General features: G+C 53.5%; 2 protein-coding genes across 4 annotated transcripts; both read right to left on the bottom strand.

Annotated features, from left to right (window-relative positions):
• Nucleotides 1–1,968: 1,968 nt before the first annotated feature.
• Nucleotides 1,969–5,629, bottom strand: KRTDAP (keratinocyte differentiation associated protein). The gene is made up of 6 exons (XM_079723127.1): nucleotides 5,512–5,629; nucleotides 4,097–4,138; nucleotides 3,959–4,000; nucleotides 3,737–3,781; nucleotides 2,821–2,868; nucleotides 1,969–2,136 (listed from the first exon to the last, which is right to left on the bottom strand). The coding sequence occupies exons 1-6, from the start codon at nucleotides 5,596–5,598 to the stop codon at nucleotides 2,098–2,100; spliced, it is 303 nt and encodes a 100-aa protein (XP_079579253.1). The 5' UTR covers nucleotides 5,599–5,629; the 3' UTR covers nucleotides 1,969–2,097.
• Nucleotides 5,630–11,493: 5,864 nt separating this feature from the next.
• Nucleotides 11,494–24,290, bottom strand: DMKN (dermokine). 3 transcript variants are annotated; one of them, XM_079723111.1, is made up of 12 exons: nucleotides 23,735–24,290; nucleotides 23,273–23,464; nucleotides 23,099–23,158; nucleotides 22,542–22,616; nucleotides 19,303–19,350; nucleotides 19,068–19,115; nucleotides 16,188–16,244; nucleotides 15,795–15,842; nucleotides 13,561–13,620; nucleotides 12,506–12,529; nucleotides 12,350–12,397; nucleotides 11,494–11,801 (listed from the first exon to the last, which is right to left on the bottom strand). In XM_079723111.1, the coding sequence occupies exons 1-11, from the start codon at nucleotides 24,134–24,136 to the stop codon at nucleotides 12,350–12,352; spliced, it is 1,062 nt and encodes a 353-aa protein (XP_079579237.1). In that variant the 5' UTR covers nucleotides 24,137–24,290; the 3' UTR covers nucleotides 11,494–11,801. The 3 variants fall into 3 exon arrangements, with proteins under 3 accessions (XP_079579237.1, XP_079579239.1, XP_079579238.1); XM_079723113.1 differs by lacking the exon at nucleotides 23,273–23,464; XM_079723112.1 differs by lacking the exon at nucleotides 19,303–19,350.
• Between the last annotated feature and the right edge of the window lie 2,002 nt (nucleotides 24,291–26,292).

Genomic DNA, 26,292 nt, shown 5'->3' on the forward strand with positions numbered 1-26,292 from the left:
GTGTCTCTTACTGTAAGTTAACTAGAAGGATGGGTATAAACAACATTTACATGTCTTATTCATCTAGACTTTAAGCTCCTTGAAAGCTGGAACCAAGTGAAGGGATTCAGAACATGCCATCCCAAAATATTCTTCTTTAATTATTGATTATTGATCATTTTGAGCTGAAGACACTTGTGAAACAGCAGATACAGGAAGGGCTCTCCCCCTTTCTACCTAAGAGCAGGATGTAAATTTTTCCTTGAGAAAGGTGCCCTCCCTGTACCAGGAAGAGAAGAACATTCTTATCATCAGACACTGGGAGTTGACTCTGGTCTGTATAAACAAACTTACTAAAATAACCCTTATCTTCCATTCGTTTCCCTCACATACTTCCTAGTCACTGAGCCACGATTTATTGCCCCTAGTCCAAGGGCCTTCGCTTTGTCACATCCCCACAATTTATCATTCTTTTTGTAAAAAGGTATGTACCTTACAGGCTTTTGGACCTAACAACTTCTTTGGGTCTTCATTTTCCTTCTGTGAAGACACCTGTGTATATGTAAAAAAAAAAAAAAAAAATCAAATGTGTATGCTTTTCTCCTGTTAATCTGTCTCATGTCAGTTTAATTATTAGGCCAGCCACAGAATTTCAGAGGGTGGAAGGAAGTTTTTCCTCCCCCTACACGAGTTTAATTTCCCTATGTAGTCTACCTCTTCAAGTAAGCTACAGGCCATAATTTGCAAATTCAGTTGCTTGTAGGAGCCAAAAGACCATTAAATAAATGAAACTTGCCAAGTGGAACTTTGCTGATCTGGAGACCACGTCCTGTGTAAAGAGGGCAGCTATTACTTGGATTTAAGCCAATCGCGGGTCCCTTGTTTTCTCATTTTCCCAGTTTTCAAGAGAAACCAGAAAGAATCCCAACTAATTCAACATTTTAAGTACACAGAGCAGGCACACAGAGTACACAAATTCCATACAGAGTACACCTGCAGGAACTGAAACTGAATCCATTCCACGTTTCTAGACCTTTGCAGTAAATGGATGGATGGATGGATGGATGGATGGATGGATGGATGGATGGATGGATTGATGAGTGAGTGAGTGAACAATGAGTGGTAGCTCTGGTGGGGGGTGGGCGGTTAGTGGAGAAAACAAGCAATTGTTGAGTACCTCCTCTATGCCTGGCCCTGTGCAAAGGGCTTTATATACCTTATCTCATTTGACTTTCATAACAAAACCTCAAGCTAGTTATTATCATTCTTGTTTATTTCCACACTCATTTCACAGATAAAGAAAGGAGGCGTAGGGCTTCCCTGGTGGCGCAGTGGTTGAGAGTCTGCCTGTCGATGCAGGGGACATGGGTTCACGCCCCGGTCGGGGAGGATCCCACATGCCGTGGAGCGGCTGGGCCCATGAGCCAGGGCCACTGAGCCCGCGCGTCCGGAGCCTGTGCTCCGCAATGGGAGAGGCCACAGCAGACAGAGGCCCGCATACCGCAAAAAAAAAAAAAAAGAAAGGAGGCTTAGAAGGGCCCAGGGTCACACCACCAGTTTTCTTTATTTATAACCTACCTAATTTTAAAAAAAGGATTTCAGATGAGCTCTTATGATTTAAGCTGAGTCCTGAGCCTTGGATTCCAGATAGCTCTGTTATACCAAATGGCCACCATCAAAGGAATCAGGTTTCCAGAAGGCAGGTCAGGGAGGGTGCCAGGAGTTCAGGGGGCAGGATTGCTTCCTTGGGGATATTACCAAACCACTCACAGCTTCATGCTTCTCAAGGATATCAACTAGTACTAAGGTGCTGAGACACAGGGGTCTCTTGCCAGCTTGATATACCTGCCCTTCCCACTTTATCCTGTCCCACCACTTACTCCCCTCTCAGAAGTCAAGATGTCTGCCTATCAGCCTTGGAGCCCACTCCATCTTAATTCCTTTCTAGAGCCCAGTAGGATAAGGACAGAGATGCAGATACAGGAGCCGTTGGTTTGGAAAACATTTTATTGGAGTTACTGAGGCAGCAAAGAGTGATCATAGATAACATGGTGATCAGATCCCACACTGGACCCCTCTTTCAGTGGTATCAGCAGTGCTGGGTCTCGAAGGGGCTGGTCATTGGGCGTCGGCAGCTGCATCCTTCATTCCTCTCAGCTGTGGGGAGAGAGAGGACGGTCAGTTTGGAGACCCTTGGGTGCGGGGAGCCGGAGTCCTAAGAAAGCCCAGGATAGGGTGGGGCCCTGCTGGAAAGGAATCTCTGCCCCAGTCTAAGTTCCTGTTCCCCTCTGAGTTATAGTAGTTGCGATTTCCTTTAGCTTTGTTTTTTTTTTTCATTTTTATTGGAGTATAGTTGATTTACAATGTTGTGTTAGTTTCAGGTGTACAGCAAAGTGAATCTGTTATACATATACATATACCCACTCTTTTTTAGATTCTTTTCCCATATAGGCCATTACAGAGTATTGAGTAGAGTTCCCTGTGCTATACAGTAGGTCCGTATTAGTTATCTATTTTATATATAGTAGTGTGTATGTATATGTCAATCCCAATCTTCCAATTTATCCCTCCCCACCTTTACCCCCACCCTGGGTAACCATAAGTTTATTTTCTACATCTGTGCCTCTACTTCTGTTTTGTAGGTAAGTTCACTTGTAGCCTTTTTTTAGATCCCACATATAAGTGATACCATATGATATTTGTCTTTCTCTGTGTGACTTACTTAGCTTTGATCAGAAGAAGGTTTATCCTCCTTTCACTTTCCCCACTCTCCCACTCAGATCCCCTGCTTTTTCCCTCAGCCCCAGCCTCCTTTCTCTCCTAATGCCCACTGCCTCTTACCTTAGGAAAAGCATCCCAATTGAGGAAAGGAAGTTTCCTTTTGATAGACTAAAACAGAAAAAGAGAGAGCGATGTGTTACAGGTCAGGTGAGCATGGATCAGTAAGCGCTTGCTGAAGAGCTCTCTGTAGTGGTGACGGTGTCATTGTTTTATAATTGCAGTAAGCATTAATATTTCCTGAGTACTTCTTCTGTGCCTGCCTTATACTGACCGCTTTACAGGCATGATTTCATTTGGTCTTCACAGCAGTCCTTTTTTTTTTTTGCGGTACGCGGGCCTCTCACTGTTGTGGCTTCTCCTGTTGCGGAGCACAGGCTCCGGACGCGCAGGCTTAGCGGCCATGGCTCACAGGCCTAGCCACTCCGCAGCATGTGGGATCCTCCCGGACCGGGGCACGAACCCGTGTCCCCTGCATCGGCAGGCGGACTCTCAACCACTGCGCCACCAGGGAACCCCCACAACAGTCTTTTGATGTTGGTACTGTCATCGTCCCCACATCACAGATGAGGCAACCATGGCTCAGAGAAGTGAAGACATTTACAAGAGGGCATGTAACGAGTATGTGCGGGGTCATGCACTACCGGCTCTAATTCCAGCGCTACCACTGACTTAGCCTTCTAAGCTTGGGTAAGTCACCCAACTTAGAACCTCAGTTTCTTCCTGGAGGATGAGGGGATTCGAATAAACTCTTGACTGATTAAGTTCTTCCTTTTTGGAGATTGTCTTTATGGGCCACGTTAGGAAAATAAGGTCTGGCCACGACAGCCTCCCTGGGAAGTTTTCTTCAGTTGGGCAGCATCCAAGTGGGACAGTTACTCCCTCCCAGAACCCAGGAAAGAACCAAAAGGGCTAGACTAGAATGCGTTGCCACTACCCGGACAAACAGTCAGGAGAAAAAGGGGGCCCAAGTGCTTACCTCGAAGAGGGCGTGCCAGTTCAGGAATTCATTAGGCCTAAAACCCTTTGCAGAGAGAGAAAGAGACCAGAAGAGGATCAGTTCCAGGGAAGGACAGAGCTTAGCCCCTAGCCCTCTGGGAAAGGTGAAGGACCATGACAGCTCTGCAAGCTCTCTACCCAGGCATTGATCTCCTTTAGGATGTGGATATTTATGGGGGCTGAATTAAAGAATTAAACTTACAGATCGCAACTTGTCAATGTCCAGAAACTGGGCGTGAGAGGTCTAGGCAAAGAAGCAGGGTGTTCAGAAAGTTATTTAGAAACATGAACAGATGGGGGACGAACTCGTCGTCAGATGGTGGGAAAACAGGTGGTTTACCTCCTCGGATCCTGCTGCATTAGTACCAGTGGTGATTCCTTCCTGGAAAGCGAAGGGGAGAAAGGGGACAAATGATCACACGATGGCAAATCCCCTTCCCCGAACCCTCTCTGCCAGCTCTGCTTCCCTCCACAGGCCAGTCCCATTCTCCACCACGGGGCCTCCGTTAACCCACTCTGTCCCAGCGAGGCGGATGATTGACAGATGTGCACATGTCAAGAAGGGATGGGAGAGTGGCACAGGGCAGACAGAGAAGTCGGAGCCCAGGGCCGCATCCACCATCAGCAGCAGGAGGAGAGGGTGGAGAAAGAGGATTCCTCCCAAGAAAAATGAGCTAGTGTGGTTCTGCCGTGGACTCGGGGTGTTCCCGAGACACCCACGCTCAGCCCACAGAGCTGGGCGCGGGAGATTGGAAGGCAGGTGGGGCCAACTTTCTGAGGTGCCCTGTCTGCCTTTACTTGCTGGAGGTTGGCTTGCTTTGTGACTTGAACTGCCACCAGAGGCTGAGTCCCCGTCTCCCTGCTCCAGCTGGGAAGCCCGCCTCCCACCCCCATACTTCAGTGCCTCCAATCTGTTGCCCTCCCAACCTCAGCTGCCCAGCCTCATTGCCCCTCCTTTCTTCCTTCCCACAGCAGAGGTCACAAACAGGTAGCCTACAGGCTAGACCCAAATGTTTAGATCTCATCGCAATTTGGTTTGTTTGTTTTTTAATTTGAATTAAAGGTTTTTAATTAGTAAAAATTCATACATCCGATTTCCAGGTTCTCTTGAAAAATTTTCAACTCCGGCCACGCTGGGTACATTTTCCCACTCAGCAGCAGTCAGATGGCATAGAGACTGTCCCCTTCCAGATTGGGCAAATTCACTCCACCTCCCCTGAGGCCCCACCAGCCCTCTTGCTCACCGACATCACTTGCTAGGATCCTAAGCAGTGGAGTCTGTGACCCCTATCGTAGACTTGCGAATCCAGCATGGACATTCCCCCATCCCCCGCACAGTGCGATAAGGTGGGGAGAGAGGGACCTCAGGGTTTTTCCTGGCTGGAGACTGGCTCTTAAGGATTCTTGATATGGCCTAAGCTCCAGAGGCAGCAGGGCGCTTCTAGCCACCTGACAGCCATTCCCAGGGATACAAACAAAACAGATGTGGGGCTGAACCCAGACGACCAACTTCAGCCCCCGTCTCCTCTCAGGATGTCCAGCCTCTACCCCGCACTTTACCATCCTTTCCAGAAATATAAGCCTCTCTGCCCCTTCCCAGGAATGCTTTGTCTCCTTCCTCTTTTCTTCCCTCCCTCAGAGCCCCAGCTTCTCACTCAGCCCCTGGTAATAGCCAAAGATAAGAGCCACTTATCCAGTGACTGACTGAGTCAGCTAATAGGTATAAGAGAAAGAGAACCCAGGTGAGGTGCTCACCTCAGAACTGCCCAGGGCAGCCCCCTGAGCAGAGTGGAACGCCAGGAGAGAGAGAAGAACCACAGCAGCAAGAACTGGGATCTTCATGGTGGCAAGTTTGGGGTGTTCTGAGGCAAAGCAAGGCTTGCCCTTTATATTCCCAGGGAGGCAGATCTGAACAGAACTGGGGTCCCCACCCTACTGACTCACGCCCAGATCCTGTCGCCCACCCCTGGGGCTCTGGGAAGGGGAGGTGTGGACTGTTTCCCACTTACCTTGGATTTCTCAATTCACATTCTGCCCTGGGCACTTGGAAGGTAGGCTGGCAATGGGGTTCTTCACGCAAATGGAGCTGAGATGGAGACAGGTTGGACCTGTCTCTCCCAAGGACTGGCCATGGCACCCAAGCAACCTCTCCTTTTGTCTTTGTCACTTTTCCTTATATCTCTCCGTTCCTCTCTTATAATTCAGGCTTTTCCCCACCCTATCCAATTCTGTCTAAACTCCCTATACTGGCATTGAAGGCCTTCCATACTCTGACCTCAACCCACCCTTCTAACTTTTCCTTCTTTCATTCCCTTTGCACATACTTCACATTCTGGCCAAACTGGACTCCTTACCAAAGATAGCCTTCTTTTTCCTCCTCCAAGCAGCTGCCCATGCCCTTATGCCTAAAATGCCCTTCTCTCATCTCTTGTTCTCAGAACCCAACATCCATCCTGGATTAAGCTTCCCAGGTGTCTCCCATCACCTGTCATCCCCCTCCCCAAACTTTTCCCTTCTCGTAATTGCCATAGCAATTCATTTGTATCTCTCTGGCATTGTACCTAGAGTAACTTGTGTTCTTTCCTCTTAGAATATCAAGTTCTTGAGGTCAGGAACTATGTCTTAATCACCTTTACATCACCATGCCCTAGCACCATGCCCTTACACAATGGAGGTGGATTCAACATACGTTAGATTTGATATCTTAGAATTCAAGCATCCTTCCACCAAGTTGTGCACTTTCTTCCTTTGGGGCTGGACCCATTATCCAGCTGCTCATCTTACACTCTTGGGTCTTCAGAGATGTAACTGTCTTGAGCTAAGAAGACAAAGAATAGAGAAACACAGGGACTTCCCTGGTGGTGCAGTGGTTAAGAATCTGCCTGCCAGTGCAAGGGACACGGGTTCGATCCCTGGTCAGGGAAGATCCCACATGCCGCAAAGCAACTAAGCCCGTGCAACACAACTACTGAGCCTGCGCTCTAGAGCCCCCGAACCACAACTGCTGAGCCCATGTGCCACAACTAGAGAAAGCCCGTGCAGCAATGAAGACCCAACGCAGACAAAAAAAAAAAAAAGAATAGAGAAACACAAAAAAGCAAAAATAGGTCTTAGAGCTACCCAGTTGGGCTCTAGGTCCTGAACTTTGAGCGCCTACACCATTTCATTGAGCTTATTCTGCTCCCCAGCCCACTCCCCCAGCTTGGCAATTGTATCACCTCAAAGTGACAAAACATCCTAATCAAGTAACGTTCTCCACAACTGAGGCTCAGGTAGCCCAACTGGTTCCTGGTGTAACAGGGAGGTGCTGAAACATAGAGGGATGCTGCCAGGACAAAGCAAGACCTCGTTTCAGCATGGGCTCTTTACCCCATCCTGATGCAATACACAGAGATAACAGGCCTGGAGGTGAAGCGGGCTGGATCTTATTCACCAACAGTCTTCATGGACCCCAGAAGCTGGCACTTCAGTTCGATTCTCCTCCTGCCCCCACTCCCCAGTCCCCGACATCCTGCCCCTCTTTAGCCTCAAGAAGCCTCCTCCGTTTTTCTAATGGCACCGCTCCTTTCGCAGAGCTACCTGAGGAGGCGGTGCTTGAGGAAAACTCGCTAAGCATAGATGACCATGTCACATAGGTGTCACGCAAGGCTGGTGTTCCTAGAGGGGACAAGTGAGAAAATGACAGATGGGTGGAGCACCTCCCCAAAAGGTTTTTCTGGAGGACACAAGTTTTTATGTGTAATGAATTCTCACCAATTAATTAACAGGGACTGAAAGAGCTCATTAACCACCATTCTGTCAGCATAGCGTCAACTGTGAATGAAGTTGAATGGACAATGAGCAGAATGAAGGATTAACAAATTAGAGCTGATATTCAGTGATGAAGTCCAATCAGACCTGCTAGTGGAGGAGCACTTCAGCCTGGGTAATTCCAGAGCGACAGATGAGCCCAACGCCGTCATCTGCTGGGCTCCAGCTTTCTTTTCCAACAAATCGATTTCCCTGTTTCCCTTTCCGCCTCATTCTAATGCCACTAGTAATCAGGTTAGCCAATTTATTGATGTCGTACTCTGTGGCAGGCCTTGTGCCAGGTATTCTAAATGCATGATCTCACTGAAATATCACAGTGCTTCTGTGAAACAGGTATTAACAATTATCCGCATTCTGTAGGCAGGGGAACCACAGCACATAGAGGTTAAATAACTCACCCTAGGTCACACAGCCAGGGTGTGGCAAGGCCAGTGTTAGAACCCCAGAGTTCCAGAGGCTGCAACAGTATTGCCCCTTTGCTGTACTGTGTCCTACCAAGGGCCTCAGCCAGCCCACTTAGCGCCCTGTATGAATTAGACCCATGCCCTGAGGGTCGGGGGGCAAGGCTGCAGTTAACCCCCTTTTGTCCTCTCAACCAGGTGTCCTTTTGTGGTGTGCAGCCTGCACAGCCATAGGTGGCAGCTCTGAGCAGACATGCATCAATGTCAGTGGGTTAAACTATGCTCTTGCCAAAGAGAATGAAGAGATTAATGGTACTCAGTGAGCATACGTCTCAGGGTGAACCTGTGATTGCCTCGGATTCCAGAAGCCTCTTATAGTATGAGCATCTTGTCACAGCAAGTGTGTGTTTAAAAGACAGTCTTCTAGCTCTAGTGTTTGAAGTTCTAGTGTTTAAAGATGGGTTCTTTTGTATAATGCCTCTAAATACAAGCCTACTACTTCATGTGCACAACCAAAGGAATTCTGTTCTTTTTCTGGAGGAAAAACACTGGCTGTGCTAGACTTATGATCCATCTCCATTTGGCATCATCCTGATGGATGTTCAAGGGTAATTTTGGCTTTACATGATTTATGCTGTAAATGCTAATCTAGAGTCTAGTGTCTCTCTCCCAGTCCCCTCCCCTTCCCCCACCTAAACTGCCTCAGTGAGTCTGTGTTCCCTGAGTGTCCAGTGTCCAGTGGTTGGGTAGGCTGGGGAAGAGAGGGTAGGGGGATCCCCACTGGCAGAGGGTCCCCGCGGTTGGAGTGATGGGTGGCAGGAGAATCTACCTGGGATTCAGCATCGGCTGCATCACAGAGGGTTAGTGGAGTCGGACAGCGGCACAGAGCCTGGCTCTGCATCACCCCAGCTCCAAGTCTGCTTGAGCTAGTTCCCACTCCGAGAATACCAATAAACCCCTGTTTTCCCACAGGCCTTCGCCCACCCCACCCCAAATCTGCCAGAACTTGAGTGTGGGTAGGAGGCCAGGCCCAGCCTTGATTGCTACATTACAGACACACCTAGGGGCTGGGAGCCAGCCTCCTGGGTTCAGGGAAGGAATGGGGGATTTGCAGGGATGCACGCTGGGGCCTCAGGGTCTTGGTGAACATCTAGGTGAAAAGCCTAGAATCATTGGCGAGAAAGGGGGCTGGGGTGTGGGCTACTGGAGGGCAGAGCCCAGGGCATCCCTGTCCCGTCCTGTCCTCCCTCTGCCAGGGTTAGGGTCACACCCAAGAAAGCAGTCACGTTGCCCAGAAGGTGTGGTTTCTTCCTTCACTGCCCACCCTCTGCCCTGTGCACGCTTTGCTTAAACTTCTCCCAGGAAGACCTCTTGGACTGAGCCTACTTAATTCTGATCTCTCCTTCCATCCTCTAACCCAAATAGTTATTAAACAGCCATTGTGGCTCCTGCTGCGGAGGATTCGAGATGGACAGGGTACCTGTCCTGTGAAGCTTATGTTCCAGTTAAAGAGAGACAGATTATAACCTAACAAAAAATTAGGAAACAAGATCATTTCGAGAACATGACAAGTTCTGTGAAGAAAATAAAACAAGGTGATGTGATAGCAATTGGATAGGTGTCCTTGGTTAAGCTGGCTTGGGGTTTTGAATTTAGACCAAAAGTCATTAAAGTTCCAACCTTCTGAAGATCTCGGGTTCCAGGGACAGGTAGCAGCAGTGTTCCTTGGGAGCCTTTCCCAGCAGGTCCAGGTTGACATTGGACAGGGAAGCCAGAGCCAAACGGTGCTGAGCCACGCCAAGGGGATGTTATTCTACAATTAATGGAGCTTGTGGAGGATTCTGAGCAGGGGACCCTCCCTGGCTGCCGTGGGAGAATGGACGTTAGGGGAAAATCGAAAGTCGGAGGCTCTGCCATGAAGCTGCTTCAGAGGCTCTGGCAGGACAAAGGCGTGGCCTGCCGTTTTATGAGAGTCCTTTACACCTGAGGGCCTTAGCCTGCTTCAACTAGTGCTTTAAACTTCAGAGGGTGGCTTTCAGTCCTTTGGACCAGGAACGCCCCAAGTCCAGAAACATGTTGACCACTTCAGCTTCTCCCTCAGTCCCTCAGGGACTGGCACAAGGTGACCCGAGGTCCAGCAGTCTATAGCCCTCACCCCACACCCCAGGAAGCCCGCTGTCAGTCAGCGGGAAGGACTGAGCCTCAGCCCCTGGACGGGCCGCACTCTCTTCCCTGTGGCTCCTAGGAGGTACTGCAAGGCCCTCCCTTCCCAGGTGAAACCCAAGATGAATAGAAGGCAGGAGCCACAGTTTAAGGACAGAAGTGAGAAGAGGATGCACATCAAATTGGTTCCCCCAAGTCCTTTTTGGGCCCGACTTCTTTCATTTATTCATCAACTGTTTGAGGCCCACCCTGTGCCAGCCCCTGTGCTAAACCCTGGGAATGGAACAATGATCAAGGCAGACAGTGGTCGTGCCCTCGGGGAACTTGCAATCTCTGAGGGAGTCACTTAAGCTGGCAGGATGCTTTCATTTCCTGGGTCCCTGAGGGGAGGTCAAGGACCTCAGAGGTGTCAGAGAGTGGTGAGGCCTCTTAGTTTAGGCTCACTCTGTGGGCTTGGCAGGACTTCGCTCAGAGACTCTAAGCACAGACTCCCCGCCCCGTGCCCAGGGCTCCTCGGCTGGTGATCAGCCCGGGCTCAGCCTGCGCCCCAGCTTCTGGCTGTTTCCTTGGTGCATGAATGGAGTAGAAGTTTTCCACCACCCCTCTGTCTCCTGGAGAGCCTCTACGGCACGTGACAAGGGACTGGGTACTCGCCACTCCCCCCAGCTTCCTAAACACGTCCACCCAGACTCACCCCTGTCCACACTGTGGTGTGGTGTGTGCACGAGGCTGAGGCGTATTCGCTGCCAGCCCCGCCCTCTTCCATCTGCCCCTCCCTGACCCTCCAGGACGGGTCTCCTCTCTTGGAAGAGCCCTTAACTCCCACCTCCTGATTTCAGTAGCTCCCCTGTGGCTTTTTCAGGCCAGCGGAACATCCGTGACTGCTCCAAGTGCAGTAAGCCTGCTAGTCACATGTAAATTGGGCAAAGATGATTTTTCACAGATGGAGAAACCCAGGCCCGGTGAGATCCGCTAGCTATTTCCTGTCAGGACCTCCGAGTCTTCTCTCTCTCGGCCCATCCTCTATACCCCTGTCAGGAAGAAGGCGAGTTACCTGCCCCTGAGCCTCCCTCTTCCCTCCGCCCGGATCCAGGCCATCAGTGTAGTATTAAAGAATAAAATTTGCCAAAGTTGGGCTTCCCTGGTGGTTCAGTGGTTGAGAGTCTTTCTGCCGATGCAGGGGACACGGGTTCGTGCCCCGGTCCGGGAAGATTCCACATGCCATGGAGCAGCTGGGTCCGTGAGCCATGGCCGCTGAGCCTGCGCGTCCGGAGCCTGTGCTCCGCAACGGGAGAGGCCACAACAGTGAGAGGCCCGCGTACCGCAAAAAAAAAAAAAAAAAAAAAAAAAAATTGCCAAAGTCTTAGGAAAACAAGACTCATGCTTTATTTCCACAGAGAAACTCTAAAGTAGGACGTGCCTCCTGAATTTCTGTCACGGTGACTTCAGGTCACAAAATGGAGCAGGTGAAGCAATGGCTGGTGTATCCACTGAGGCTGATGGTCAAGGAGACACCACAGTGGGTGGGAGGAAACAAGGGACAGACAGACAGGTCCCCAGCCTAGAAAAAGCAGGTGTTAGCACCCAGACCAAGAGCTGGCGGAGGGGCACAGTCAGGTCCCTTGATGACTGATGGTTTTCAGGGCTTCAGTCGCGGTTGGAAGTGATTTTCTAGAAGACAAGAAAAGAGAAGATGGTAGAACACGGCCACTCCTAGAGCTGCTGAAACCAGGCATCCTCTCACCCAGCTTCTGCGCCCACAGTTCCCTCGTGTCCTGCCTGTGTCACCTGCGGTCCCGTCACCTTCACTCCTCCCTAAAATATTATCTCTTCCCCACCGGCGACGCACGTCCTTCTGCCTCTGAACCTTTAAACCGGAAAGGTTCACCTCACTACAGTCCCCCCCGCCTCCCCCCCCACAATGCTTGTCCTGTTCCCGCTGCTTAACCGAGCCTGCCTTGCTGTTCTCTGGCCCTGCCTGGCCCGGCCTCTGTCAGGCCACCACCCAGCACTCAGAGGGTATTCCGAGTGTTCTAGGTCATCTTCTCATGAGTCTTTCTCCACACCCCATCCTGGGGCCTCCTCCTTAATACCTTTAGTGTGTCCACCCAGAGCAAAGGGAGTGCCAAGCCCCCAGCCCTCCCTCTCCCCACCCACTCCGGGGGGCGGCGTGTCTCAGCTCCTGGCTGCAGCCTTGCACAGCTCACTCTGACACTCACCTACCAAAACTTCACCCACTGCAGCAGGTCAGGTCGTGCCCGGGAAGCCTGCAGGACGAGGAGAATGTCTGAGTGAACAGAGTACCGTCCCCGGCACACCCTCTGGCCTCAGACCCCTTCTCTCGCCAGCCGGATTTTCTCTGCCCCAGTACTTACCGAGGAAGAAATCGTGACTCCCCCCTGTAAAGAGAGGATCAGAGGAGGTGAGGTGAGGACCTCAGTGTCCTCTCTGTACTCGACCATGTCCTTAGGGCTCAGGAAGGGCCCATGGCGGGGACAGGCTCAGACCAGGATCACCCCAAAGGTCCTTTGGTCTGATTGTGACCCTTCAGCCACAGCAGATTTCTCACCCTGAGTGCATTTTACCCAAGATGATATTGAATATGGTCCCTGAGCACACACTGACCAAGGGGAGTGAAAAGAGGAAAGGTAGGTCTCCCTCTGCCTGCTAGGGGGATAGAAATTGGCCACGAGCGATGGGCAGAAGTGGATACCCACAGGCAGTGTTAACTACATCTTCACCTCCTTTCAGTCAGCAGCTACTTTCTGATCTCTCAGTGGAAGTCCTCTCCCCAAGGGCAGGGGCTTTATTACTCTGAGAGATGGAGGGAAATACTGCCTGTTTGTTTGTTTGTTTTTAACCAGCCTAATTAGTATGTAGCACATTCATTTACTGAATTTATCAGATTGTTTCCTTTGCACCCTAATAAAACAAAATCCTCAAGTTTTTTCTCCTGTTATCTCCTTTGTGAAAGGAAGCATTTATTTTCCCACCAACCAAGAGTTTCTGGGCTGGCCTCCTCTCCCCAGGAAAGGTCAGCAGTTAAAGAGGTGGAAAGCAGACAAAGGAACCCTGTCTGTCTGTTTTGCCGTGTGTCGTGTGATTTTTTTTTTTTTTTTTTTTTTTGGAGCCTTATATTCCTCACTGAGAGGATCTTGGGTCCCAGTTTTCTCCATGGCAGGTGATGCACCCACGGCTCCCCTAGAACCTTTTCTGAGTGGGTGGGTGTGAACCTTCTACCCTTCTCTTCCAAACTTCTCTCAGGGAGCTGGAGTCCCCCTGCACAGGGGTGGGGAGACATGACTATCAAAGTGAACAGGATTCGACCTCAGCTAGCCTATACCCAGAGGGCCTTGGCAGTGAAAGCCTCCCCCACCTCGCCCCCAGGCAGACCCCAGGCAGTGGGAGTCAGGAAGGTTGCAAGCCTTACCTTAGTGGTGGGCTGCCCCCCAGTGGCAGTAAGGTGTGTCTGCTGGTTACAATCATAGTTCTGCGGAAGGAAGCAGGGGGCGGGAGAGAAGGGATGAAGGCATTTTGCTCCCACATCCCGGCCCTGGCTGGACCTTTCTCAAAGCCCCTGCCTCCTCCCCTCCTTGTGTCATGTGTTTTCTTCTACAGAATCTCCTTCAGCCAGAGCCCACGCCCTCACCTCGCTTTATGGTCCCAGCCCAGATGGCCCTGCCTCCCTCGTCCCTCCCCACCTCTCCCAGCTCCTCAAGGGTCCCTGGGGAGGTGAGGCGAGGAGACCAAGGAAAGAAGTGAAGTCTGAATCAGGTGGTCGGGTGGCAGTTACCGTACCTTAGAAGATGGTACATGGCACAGGATGCCAAGATGCCTCATCTTGGCATCCTGTGCCAGGCTGAGAAACTTACAGAACGGGGCATGAGGAGAGAGAACTGCAGATTGGCCAGACCTGGGAGCAAGGCTGAGAGGAACCAGGGACCTTCTAGGGCATCCTAAGGGAGGGGCTCACCTGACCAGCACCGCCTACCCTCCTCTGGTCCGATGACGCATGGATGCGAAGGGAGAGGACACCGCGGTGAGGGTGGCTCCGTGGTGCTTCAGGCCTTGCCGGACTCTCGGGGCTCCAGCATCCCACCGCCCAGACTCTGCCCTCCCTTTAGAGCCCCAGCATCCCGCCCGGCCCACCCCACCCCTCTCAGTGGTCTGTGATAAGTGCTGCCTACAGAGAAGGCCTGGAGGAAACCGATGACCCAGATAGACACAGGACAGATTTCTACACTCAGCATTGGACAGCCAGGGTAGAGACCGGGTTGGCAACACCTCGGCCACCCAGGCACCTGGAGCCGGAGCTAGAATAACAAATGAGCGGTACCCGCACAAGCTCCCGGGGCAGAGCTGGGCACCTCGGCCCCAGCCCGCCTTCTGCCTACAGCAAACCCTGCTCCCCTCATAGGCCTTTTAATCCCTGTTCCCAAATGCTGTTCTCTACAGGGTCCTCGGAAGGATGGTCTGTTATCCACAGAGGCGAAGTGAAGTACGTTAGGTTAGCTCTGGGTCAAAGGAGAGAAAGGAAGGGGAGAAATACAAGAAAGCAGATGGAGCCCCCTTAAGAAGCACTGCAGATGCGCTGGCCACCTCCCCTGCCCCGATCGAGGCAAGGGGAAAGTCTCCTCAGTAAGAGGGAAGTTTAGTTCCTGCCATTGTCACTTCTCTACTAGAAACACACACACACTCTCTCTCTCTCTCTCTCTCTCTCTCTCTCTCTCTCTCTCTCTCTCTCTCTCCCTCTCTCTCTCTCTCTCTCTCTCTCTCTCTCTCAGGGTCAGAATGTTCTTCCCAAGTCTGGCTTAACTCTCTGCCTTATCCATACCTGAATTCTAACCCCACTATTAGGCCTTACACCGTGGGCACAAACTGGTAGACCGCAGGCCTCCAGACATTTTTTGCTTGGTCCACATGTTTAAATTAAATTGTTGAAAACCAGATTTCTAGCTTTTCTTGAAAAATCAGACAATGTGGCCCCATCTGTGCAGCCTTCACGTGCCCACATGGACAACTGAGTGGGCAGCCCTTGCCTCAGTGCCCAAGCGTCCTGATTCCCGAAGGCCACTGGCCATGCAGATTGGACGTGTGGCCTTTGACAGGACCCAGATAATCAGACCCCCTGCACCTGCCTGCACTCGACCATGACCCTCTGTCCTCCCCCCATGCACACTGCCCTCCTGCCGCCCTTCAACTTTCCTCCCTAGTGACCCCTTTCCAGCCCTGAGAGTTGGCCCCAGTCCCAGGTCCCTCCCTCTTCCCCAACCCATGGTCCCCTCCACCTGCTCACGGTACCCACGCAGCTGTGGCTTCCCCCAACCCAGGCCACGCCCAGCCAGAACAGCAGCAGGCGGAGACAGTGGCTGGCTTCGTGATCTTGTGCCTGTGGAGGCCCTAACCCTGGACCTCGGCTTTTATCCCAGGAAGGACCTCCCAAGCTGCTCCTTCTTCAGTGACTCACAGCTTCCCTCTCCCATCCCACCTCCACTCGTGAGGCGTTGTACAAAGGGAGGAAAGTGGGAAGGGAGGGAGGCACCCCCCCAGCAGGGAGGGGGAGGAACCGGAACAGAACCTGCAAGCCACTGCCCAGGGCCCAGAACCCCGCGTCCTCAGAGCTGAGCTTCCAGACCCTGAAATGAGGGGTCCCACTGCCCTTACCTCAGTAATTGCTTTCCAGTTCAAGAAAGGAGTGTTGCGTTTGAAGTTCTGGAGGGAGAAGGAGAGATGAGCGGGCCACGAGGAAAGAGAATTCCAAGGGTGGAGGGGGGCAGCTGGTTGGGAAAGTTTCAAGGTCATGTTCAAGAACAGGCTTTGGCTGGCTGGGTGTAGTTTGGGGTTAGATAAAGATAAGCCTACAGGAGACTGAGGGTGTAAGCATTTCTGATGGCATTGGTGGTAAGACTTGGGTGAGACTACCTATCTCAAAAGTGAGAAGAGGGGGAATTTTGTGACAGGTAGGCTGGAGGGAGGGGTAGCTGCCTTGAGGGAGGGAGGGGAAAGGGACAGGATGACCAGGATCCTCAGTTCTGCAAAGAGGGAGAATTCTCCTACCTCCCAGAGCTGACGGAAGTAGAGGAGGATGCGAGTGCTGAGGTCTGGGACTCGGCCCTGTGGGTGAAAGTGGGGAACGGGTGAGCAGGGAGTCTGACCCCTGCTCGCCTAAGGCCCTCAGCTCCTGCGACCACCATTCCTCAGCCTACAGGATTCACTGTGACTAAGGTCCAGGGGGGAGCTGGGTGTCTTTAGGGACACCAGAAAACTGTTTCTGGAAACAAGGAGAGAGAAGCTAGGTCTCTGGAGGCACTAACCACCCCTCCGCCACATACACAGCACACGACACCATTCTTCTCTAGCCCCGTTTCCCCCCAGCCTCAGGCAGAACACAGCTGTGGCAAAACCTCAGGACCAGAACCTGCCCCTGACATTCCCACCTTTTCACCTGCCCCGTCACCTCCAGCCCACCTCCCGAAGCTGTAGGGCTGAAGTCTCTCCTTCCTAACCCCTCCTGGAACAACAGTGGAGATGTAAGAAAGGAGCAGAGACCAGGAGTGTGGGACAGCTAACATTTATTTCAAGGACAAGGGTGGAGATTAGTGGGGAGATAGTGGTGTTTTAAGAATTGGGGGGGAGGGGGCTTCCCTGGTCAGGGGGACTTCCCTGGTAGCACAGTGGTTAAGAATCCGCCTGCCAATGCAGGGGACACGGGTTCGAGCCCTGGTCCGGGAAGATCCCACATGCCGCGGAGCAACTAAGCCCGTGCGCCACAACTACTGAGCCTGTGCTCTAGAGCCCACGGGCCACAACTACTGAGCCCGCGTGCCACAACTACTGAAGCCCGTGCACCTAGAGCCCGTGCTCTGCAACAAGAGAAGCTACCGCAATGAGAAGCCTGCGCACTGCAACGAAGAGTAGCCCCAACTAGAGAAAAGCCCGCGCGCAGCAACGAAGACTCAACGCAGCCAAAAATAAAAATAAAAAGTAAATAAAAAATTTTTTTAAAAGAGAATGGGTGGGGCCGCCATCCATCTGGAGGTCCCGGGATGCGGAAACTCCTCTGGTCCTGGGCAAAGAAATAAGCTCTAAGGGGGAGCTCAAGGACTAGGAATTCAGGGAATAGTGGACCAAGGCAAGGGTAGATTGGACCCCTGCTCCGGAAATCTGCAGGGACCTTTTGGCCCATGGCTGTCATCGGGGCAAATCCAGAGAGTCCAGCTTGGGCTTGAAACCCACCCCACCCCCATACTTGCCAGGAACGTTTGGTCCCCGGTCCTTACTCCTCACCCTGGCTGAAGTCCTCGGCTGCCTCGTCGCCCCTCCCTCCGCCGTGAAGGAGCTGGGGACTCTCCCTCCTCTTCTCTGCCCACCTCTGTCCTGCACCTTTCCTGGGAGATCCGATCCTCGGGGGAGCCACCCCACACGAATGCTGCCTGACTGCAAGCACTCCCCTTACCGCCCCCCTGGAAGTGCAAAAACGTTTGGTTGTCAGTCCTCTGGCCCTCTGGGAAGTATCTGTGTGTGCCCTGGCTCTCCCATCAGCCCCTAAGTGTCCCCTGCTCAGGGGCCTGGTCTCCCCGTGGTCCATGGTAGGGAGTCTCACCCCTACCCGAGACAGTTCTCTAGGAAACAGAACAGAACAGTCTATTTTGTTCATTTTGTTCATCCACAACAGGACTCCGCTGTAGCTGGGAGCTTCTGCATCTCCTGTCTTTCACTCCCCACCTGACTGCCAGAAAGTGACGTTCCTGAGGGCTGTCCCTTTGCCTCCCCGCCTGCCACCAACCCCCTCCCTCACAAGTTCTGGAGGGCAGGGCTCCTAGTCCTCCTTCTTTTACGTGAAGGGTCAGAAACTACACTGCTCACAGGAGCCAGGCGGGTGGCTAGAAGAAGTGTGGTGGGCAGTGGGAGTCTGACCGCGGGGGAGCAAGTCCCCACAGCAAGAAGCAAGAAGCAGCTGCTTCTCGGCTCTAGGCTCTCGCAGGCCGTAGAAAGAGGGGCCCAGTGTTGCCATACTGTTTTTCAAAAGTGAATCAAACAATCCGTGGGCTGCAGATTGCAGCTTCTGCCTTTGGTATTTGGATTGTTTGTCCTTCACCTCACCTCCCAGTCCACACCCTCTGCTCTGGAGGTACATCTGTTATTCTGGTGTCAAATCAGCCTGGCCAGGGCTTCCCCTGCAAGAGGAAGGGGTGGGCGGGGAGAAAGGAGAAGCAGATTCTGGGCCCCAAGCGACTCCTAAGATTACATATGTGCAGGGCCCAGACTGATGGCACCAGCAGGCTCTCAGCGTGTTCGCTTCCTTTTCGCATCTCTCTTGGCATCAGTCCTCAGGTGGTCTTTTAGCTTCGCCTGATGATCAGTCCATCCCCTACCTCTGCCTCTGGTTCCTGAGGATTAGGCCTACTGACTCTCCCCTTAACCTCCTGGTGTCAAAGGGGAAACTGAGGTTCAGACCAGTTCAGGTCTGCATGTTGAGACATGAAAAAGGCCCATTCCCTCCTCGTCCCCCCACTCCCAGCTGCTTGCAAATTCCCCCTCTCTTTTCAGGTCTCTGCTGTCCTTCCTCCTTGTTTTCATCTTTTTTATTTTTATTTTTTTTGCGGTACGTGGGCCTCTCACTGTTATGGCCTCTCCTGTTGCAGAGCACAGGTTCCGGACACACAGGCTCAGCGGCCATGGCCCACGGGCCCAGCCGCTCCGTGGCATGTGGGATCCTCCCGGACTGAGGCACGAACCCGTGTCCCCTGCATTGGCAGGCGGACTCTCAACCACTGCGCCACCAGGGAAGCCCCATCTTTTCTTTTTAAAGCACTGGCTGGAATGCTCTCTTCGTGACCATCATCATTGCTCCCTGGCTCACCAAGCAAGGGTTTAGCTTTCTTCTCTATATCCTTCTCCCACAAAGATCAGAATGAACGGCCTTCCAGCCCTTACCTTGTTGATGACGTCCCCATTAACGAAACCCAGCATGGATTTTAAATTCTGCAGAGAAAGAAAAGGAGAATGACCAAATTGGGTCATAGTGTAATTGGCTCAGGACCCCAGGACAAGAGCGGTCAAGGGCCACTGCTGACAGTCATTATAGAAAGAAGACTTCAGCCTGTGGGACCAAGGGACAAAGGTTTGATTTTCCAAAGGAGAGTGAGCACAGCACTCTTGTCGAACTCACCTTCCAGAGAGTGTCAAAGTTGAAGAGCCCAGGAGACGGCTGAGAGTTCTAAGGGGCCGATGAGAAATGGGATGAGAGGAAGAACCCGCGCTGTGAGCACGAGGCAGGGGCAGGAGATATGGTTGTCGGGGGGAGGCAGGGGTTGCTTGACACCATGGTCCCGGCCCAAGGAGGAGTGACGTCCTCACTCACCAAGGTGTTGGTTCTATGAACAGCTTCCCCTCCCCCGCTAGGCCCTCGCCCCTGGGTGGGGAAAAGGGAACTGATGGTCAAGGCTTTACATCCTGTCGTGCGTGCCACCTATCATCCCGCTCCCGGCCCACTCTTCTCCGCCTCTGGTCAAGCCACCTTCTCCTCTTCTCAACACAGAACCTAAGAGCCCCACCTCCAGAAAGCCTTCCTGGACTGACTCGCTACTTGCTCAGCAGAATAACCCCACCCAGTCCCTTGAATCAAATCCATATTCTTGCTCCCCCCCATGCCCTGCCCCCCCAAACACTGCTAGTAGCCAATATGTAGTCCCACCGTGCGCGGGACTCTGCGCCTCCACCCGCCACTTTCCCACGTGGAGATGCCTCCACTTTACAGATGGAGAAACTGAAACGCAGAGCTGTCCAACAGCTTTTCTCAGCATCTGTCTCCGTGTCAGACTCCAGTGTTGGGACTCTGAACCACCTTGATGTGATTACGATGCAGAAAGCTCTGCAGTAACTGAGGGGGGTGAACAAGTTAGGCTTTGCTGTCCCCATTTTACCCAAGAGGGAGCCTGGGCTCAGAGAGGTCAATCGACTTGCCTGGTGACACACAGATGACAGGTAACACAGCTGGCGTTTGAACCCCCATCTTCTGAACCAAAGTTCACTGCCTTTCCACTTGTCAACCCTGCCTTCTTAAATATGGTTTTAAAAAATATCCCCCTGACTATTCTGTCATTTTTGTCTGTTTTTCCACCTCACTATGTATTGAAGACTTTGGTAGTGTAAAACTAGAAATAGAATTACAAACTGGGAGAGGGTTTCTTAAAACCTGTCTACCCATGAAAGGTTAGTATCCCTGATATGCAAGGAGCTGTCCCGAGAGCCTTCCAGGGTGGCACCCCCTCCCCATGCCTCCTCCTCCCGTTAGGCGTGCTCCTTGCCCTGTGGGCCCCACTCACCCCCGGGGCACGGGCTGGCAGCCTCGCCAGGATGCCTGTTAGAAACCAGAATCTCAGCCCCGCCCCAGCCCTGCTGGATCAGAATCTGCATTTTCACGAGACCTCTAGGTGATTCCTGTGAGCCTTAGCCAACACTTCCTCTGTCAGCACAGCCGTTTGCTGACGGAGAGGCAGATTTCCAGAATAACTAGGAGGGAAATGTACGCTCTCGAAACACTGTTTCCAAACTCAAGGTAAATGTACGCCCTCGAAACACTGTTTCCAAACTCCTTCAAAGAAGTCACCGAATACTGTTTACCCCCGGGTATAGGACATTTGAAACAATCATGTTTCTAAAAGGATTGGTTTTCATACGATTTTTCACAGCCCCATCTGTGGTATAAAGTGAGGTATATCATGTAAGGATCTGCAATTAATTATTACTTCGGAGCTGGTTAGTCTTTTTAGGAGCATGTGTTTGGTTTCTTCCCTCTAGATTGTAAATTCCCCAGAGAGGGGGTTGGGACCAGAGCTAGCGTTAGGAGGCGAGCCGGAGGGGAATTGCATTGAGGAGGGCGCACAGCTGCCGTGATGAACTGCCGTCACTGCAAGTTCGCCTCTCACCTGACCCCCAGATTCCCCGGACACGTGGACTTCACTGCGTGGATTGTCGCACGGTGGGAGAGAGAAAGAGAAACCCTCAGTTCCCAGGAACACACCTAGTCCAGTCCCCAGACCGCAGCATTTTAACCCCGTGGCTGGCCCGGGTCCGCCGACCCGGCGGCAGTCAGCCCATCCCCCGCCCATCCCTCAACGCCTCTTCTTTTCCTTCCCACGGTTTTTCCTTCCCACGGTTCGGGGCAGATCTGCACAGGCACGCCCTCGCCAGACGCTCACCTCAGGTGTGTTCCCACCACTTCCAACCCTGCTACCCGAGGAGGAGCTGCTATTGTATCCCCGCAAGGGAAAGCGAGAGTCCATGTGGGGTCTCCAAAGGGCTTGGAAGGGCCCAGATCGTTCCCAAAATAGGAAGTCATCCCATAATAGGCACTATGATATTTTAACGCCCTGCCCAAGCTCCACACTGTCCCATCTTCAGCCGGTCAGTCACGGAGGGAAGTTATTCAGGGCACGGAGAAGGGTAGGTGTGGCCACGTGTATTTGGAAATGTGGGGTAACTGGGGGATTCTGAGCTGTTGCCGTCCATCCTCCACTTCATGCCAGGGGTGGAAAAGCCACTGGAGACCAACTTCATAAGAGCCGTGACCCTGGCACCCTGGGGCTCCTTCGGCCCTCCTCCTGCCTCTCCTCACCCCTCACCCTCTCCTGGAACCTAGAAAGGGGAAGGGACTCCTAGAATCCTTACCTGGGAGTAGCTGCCTTGATCAAAATTTCTAGAGTTTTCTAAGGGTCAGTTGTAAGTGCGGGGGGAAAAGCAGGTAGTACAGAGAGCAGTAAATTAACACTTGGCTTGTTCTTGCCTGAGACCCTCCTCTTGCCTGAGACCTTTCCCAGACCCCCAAGGAAGCCAGCTGTGCCCCCCTCTCTGCAGGACCCCTGATGGGAGTTCCACGCCAATCCGGCTGCCAAGTAGTGGTCCCCTCCTGGCCCTCTCACCCCTCACGTAGGGACACTGTATCTGTTAGCATCTACACCTCAGCTCTGTAAATGTCCTTAAGTTTCCACGTGCGGTCCTGCCCCCATCCTCCTGGGAGCTTCCCAAACAAGTGTCATGTTTCCCTGTGCCCACCTCTCTTGCTCCATCCACTACCCCAGCTCTAGTCCAGTTTGCCAAGTGGACGTGCCTGCAGAACCAGAGGTTAGACAGGAGACAGGGCATCCCCGGCATCAGGGAGTGGATGACAAGGGGCTAGAGTGAGCACAGTAGGCAGGGCACCTCTTCTGGAAATTAGAGGGCACATGTAAGCAACACTTCCTGGTGAGGCTGGGAAGGTGGGGAACGGAAGCTGAGGGAGCCCAGGATGACAACGCCAGTGACGCCACCTACCCTGGGGCTGGCAGCTTTCAGGAGGACCTCGGAGTGGGTTTCCTCAGCAGGGACCACCAGGGGCCCCACCTCTGCCTTCAACAAAGGAGAACTTACCCAGTGGGGCCCAGAACTGCCACCACTGTTGCTGTTGCTGCTGCCACCACTGTTCCTGCCATTACTGCTGCTTCCCTGAGGGTCAGGAAGAGACCAGATGAGGTCTAAAGATGAGGACACCAAGATTGCTTTCCTCCCTCCCCGGCCTCCCTTGCTCAGGAATATTTCCCGCCCAGTCTGAGGGGAGCAGAATTTCTTCAGATGCCTCAGGTTGTCCTGTCCTCTTACCCCAGCGTTGCTAGAGCTTCCACCTGAGCCAGATGGCAGGAGGTTGGTGCATTGCAGAGGGAAGGGGACGGGTGAGGGTTGAGACTTCAGTCAAAGCCATCCCCACAGGCGGGGCTCTCCTGCCTCCTTGGCTTGGCTTTCTTTCCCATCGCGTCTCTCCTCCATGCCCCTCTCACTCTTCCAAGCCTCCTCCCCACGCCCATCTCTCCCCTGTCCGGTCTGCCTCTTCCCTCAACCCCTCCCCTGCCCATCTTTCTTTCCTCTTCGTCTCTCCCACTTTCTATCACATGCATCCAGACACCTCTTCTTCTCCAGACTCTTCCTCTTACCTCTGCATTTGGGTTGTCGCTGCCTCTCCCTGAGCCATGAGGAGGTTGGGCCACAGCTGCCTGCAGGCAGGGTGAGACTGAGCATGGGATCAGGAAGGACACGGGGAAAGCACCAAAAGTGTGGGCTTGAAGGGAGGGAGGTGGCAGGCATCAGGGCCAGGGTGATAACTGTACCGGAGTGTTGATCCCCAGGTTGAATGCCCTTCCATGGCCTCCGTGGCCCCAGGAGACCCCCTGAGAGTTGGTCCCAAAGCTGCCACCTGAGCCTCCAGAATACGCATGGTCCCAGGGAATCCCTGGACCTCCAGGATTGCCTGGAGAGCCAGAGGTGCCATGGCCTTCAGTTGGAGGCTGGCCATTGGTTCCCTGCAAGAAAAACATGGCTGCACCGAGTGTGTGTGGCCACCTCACTCTGGGATGGGGTAGGACAGGCAGAGCAACTCAGATAGAGGAGCCACAGGGAGAAGCAGGTGGAGAGAGGCCTCAGGGTGGTGGGGGAGGGATGCCTAACATGGAAGGAAACTGGCCCAGACAGCCACCAATAAGGGAGCCATTCCTCCTATTAACTGCTTCCCAGAACTCTCAACCCAGCTGCCCACAGCCTCCCATTTCCACACCCGGCTTCCAGCCACTCACCAAAGCACCGTTGCCGCCAGGCATCCCCTGCCAGGAGCTGTGGGCAGCATCCACTCCATGCTGAATGACATTCTCAGCCTGTCTTCCAGCCTCACTCCCAGTGTTTCCAAGAGCATGGGCCGCTTCCTCAACCCCACGGGCGAGAGCGTCCCCCACCCCGGGGCCCATGGTCTCCTTGACTCCAGAGCCCACTGCCTCTCCATCCCCTCCACCAGTGGCCTCCCCAACTCCATGCTTGATGGCCTCTCCCAGTTCTTGTCCAATGGCCTCTTCCACCCCGTGTCCAGTGGCCTCCATGGCCCCTGCTCCAGCACTCTCCCCTCCACTCAGCAGTGGGCCAGCCTCCCCATTGCCCAGGCACAGGACCAGCAGGAGGCAGGCCAGACACCCCTGTGGCTTCATCTCTGCCTCGTTCCTTCTCTCCTGAGTGTCTTCTTCCCACCCAGGTTTACTCACTTGCCCTTTCTCTTTCCCTGCGTCTGCGTGCCCTCCTCCCTTCTCTCCTTCCTTCTGACTTCTCGTTCTCCCTTCCTCTAGGTCTACAGCCTTCTCTCTCCTTTCCCAGAGCCCTCCTCCCCGCCACTACTCCTTATACTGTAGCTTGGAAGAAGGTGGCAGGGCTGGGCAGCCCAGAGTCCCTCCCCGCAGTGACTCAGGCCCAGCCACCCATAGGTGAGCTGTAACTGTGAGTCTGAGAGCCTGTGTCGAAACAGAGAGGGAGCCTGTGCATCAGGGAGGGAGGGGGAAATGGGACGAGACCGGTGCCAAAGTGTTCCCATTTCCCAACCCCAGGAATTTGGGGCGCAGGGTAGGGGTGGGGGGCATCTGAGGAGATAGGCTGCTAGTGTCTCCTAGAGGTGGTGGGGTGGGGGGGACTTAGGAGAAAGGAGTCAGGCAGGACCTCATCAGGGGGGCGAGGGTAGGGAACCCAGCGGGATAGGACCCACCCTAGGTGTAAGCCAGCCTGGGTCGGGGACGCCAGAATGAGCGGCAGGTGCCCTTCCTCAGCCTTCCTCTCTGTTTCCATCGGCCTTGTCTCTCCCATCTCTCTCCCCTCCCATACTGCCACCTAAAGGTGGCTGCCTCACACTTCCACACCTTCCAGCCACAGAGAGCCTGGGACCCGGGAGACCGCCCTCAGTGGGGACGCCAGGCGTCTGTCGGGGAAGGAAGTGGCCGCGACCCTGAGAGGGGTCATCGGGGCGTCTCAGTTAGCATCCCGGCTGCTCTGGGCTGAGAAAGCTGGGTGTGGAGCTGGGGAGCTGGGCAGGCGGGCCACCCCCAGGGAATGAGGGGGCGGGGAAGACCTAGGGAGGGAGCTGCTGACCCAGGCACCCATCCTGTTTACCAGGCCTGGTGGGGGCACGTGTGTGAGCTCACGGCCTGCCGTGAGGGCTGGGACTACACCAGCGCACCCCACTGCTGCCCCTCCCAGAGGGGCCAGAGGGGCACTGGCAAGGGAGGAGGGGTCAGCACAGGGGCGGGAGCCCCGGGTCAGCCAGTGGCCCTCTCCCCTGGGCCCGGCTCAGGATGCAGAACTCGGGCAGCCTCCCGAGGTCTCATCGCTGCTCAGCGAGCGAGGCTGCTTCTCCACTCCCGGGAGCCCCAGGTCCTCCCACTTGGCACTGCCTTGTATCGCTGGGGCTCATTGCCGAGTTAGGAGGGGCCGGTTTCTATCTGCCTTTCTCAGCGTCTCTCCATCAGTCTCTCTCTCCACCCCAACACCTTCACCCCAGCTTGTAACACCCATCACCTCGCACGGTGTAAACACAACCCCGTCTGCCCTCCGCTGCTCCTTCCTAGCTCCCTGGTATTCCATCGCTGACCCTTTAATGATGATAAGAGTGATGGGGGTAATAACAATAAAAATCAGCATCATCGTTGTAGCTGCAGTTTATCCAGGGCTTTCTATGTGCCCAGCACTGGACTAAGCACTTTAAGGCTCAGACAGCCCTGGGAGAATTGGTCTTATTCTCAGCCTGTCTGCCAGCCTCACTCCCAGTGTTTCCAAGAGCATGGGCCACTTCCTCAACCCCACAGGCGAGAGTGTCCCCCAGCCCGGGGCCCATGGCCTCCCTGACTCCAGAGCCTGTTGCCTCTCCATGGGATGATTCGGCGATGAGTCCCAGTGACCCAAGGCAGTGTCAAGTGGGAGGACCTGGGGTTCCTGGGAGTGGAGAAGCAGGCACCACATTTAGGGACAGAGAACTTGGGGCTCAGAGAGGACATGGGGAGTATGCGGTAGAGGCAAAGCTAAGCCCATCCTGTCTCACTCCTGAGCCTGGCTTCCAGCATATTCTGTCATCTCCGTGTCTCAGACCTTCCCCTGCTTTTCAAAGCCCTCATTCTTCTCTGGATAGAATTAGTTTGGATTTTGCTCCAGGGCCATGTAAGGGGCAGAGAGCAGGAGGAAATCTGAGGCCTCCGGGGTTGGTGATGGACATCCCAGCCCCAAGCCGGCTGCTTCCCATTCCCACGGGGCAGGACCACAGGGCAGGAGGTCGTGTGCATGCTCCCTGACTCCAAGACTCCTTCCCACACTTCCTTCGTGGGACACC

Source organism: Hyperoodon ampullatus (assembly GCF_949752795.1).
Source record: "Hyperoodon ampullatus genome assembly, chromosome: 18".
Lineage (NCBI taxonomy): Eukaryota > Metazoa > Chordata > Mammalia > Artiodactyla > Ziphiidae > Hyperoodon > Hyperoodon ampullatus.

Excerpts from the sequence above, each read along its gene's own strand:
- KRTDAP (XM_079723127.1), bottom strand. The coding sequence starts at position 5,598 with ATGAAGATCCCAGTTCTTGCTGCTGTGGTTCTTCTCTCTCTCCTGGCG. Across the intron at positions 4,001-4,096 it reads ATGCAGCAGGATCCGAGGAG|ACCTCTCACGCCCAGTTTCT; the intron begins GTAAACCACCTG and ends TTCTTTGCCTAG. Across the intron at positions 2,137-2,820 it reads ATTGGGATGCTTTTCCTAAG|CTGAGAGGAATGAAGGATGC; the intron begins GTAAGAGGCAGT and ends CTCTCCCCACAG.
- DMKN (XM_079723111.1), bottom strand. The coding sequence starts at position 24,136 with ATGAAGCCACAGGGGTGTCTGGCCTGCCTCCTGCTGGTCCTGTGCCTG. Across the intron at positions 15,843-16,187 it reads ACTTCCGTCAGCTCTGGGAG|AACTTCAAACGCAACACTCC; the intron begins GTAGGAGAATTC and ends TTCTCCCTCCAG. Across the intron at positions 13,621-15,794 it reads ACTGGAAAGCAATTACTGAG|AACTATGATTGTAACCAGCA; the intron begins GTAAGGGCAGTG and ends TTCCTTCCGCAG.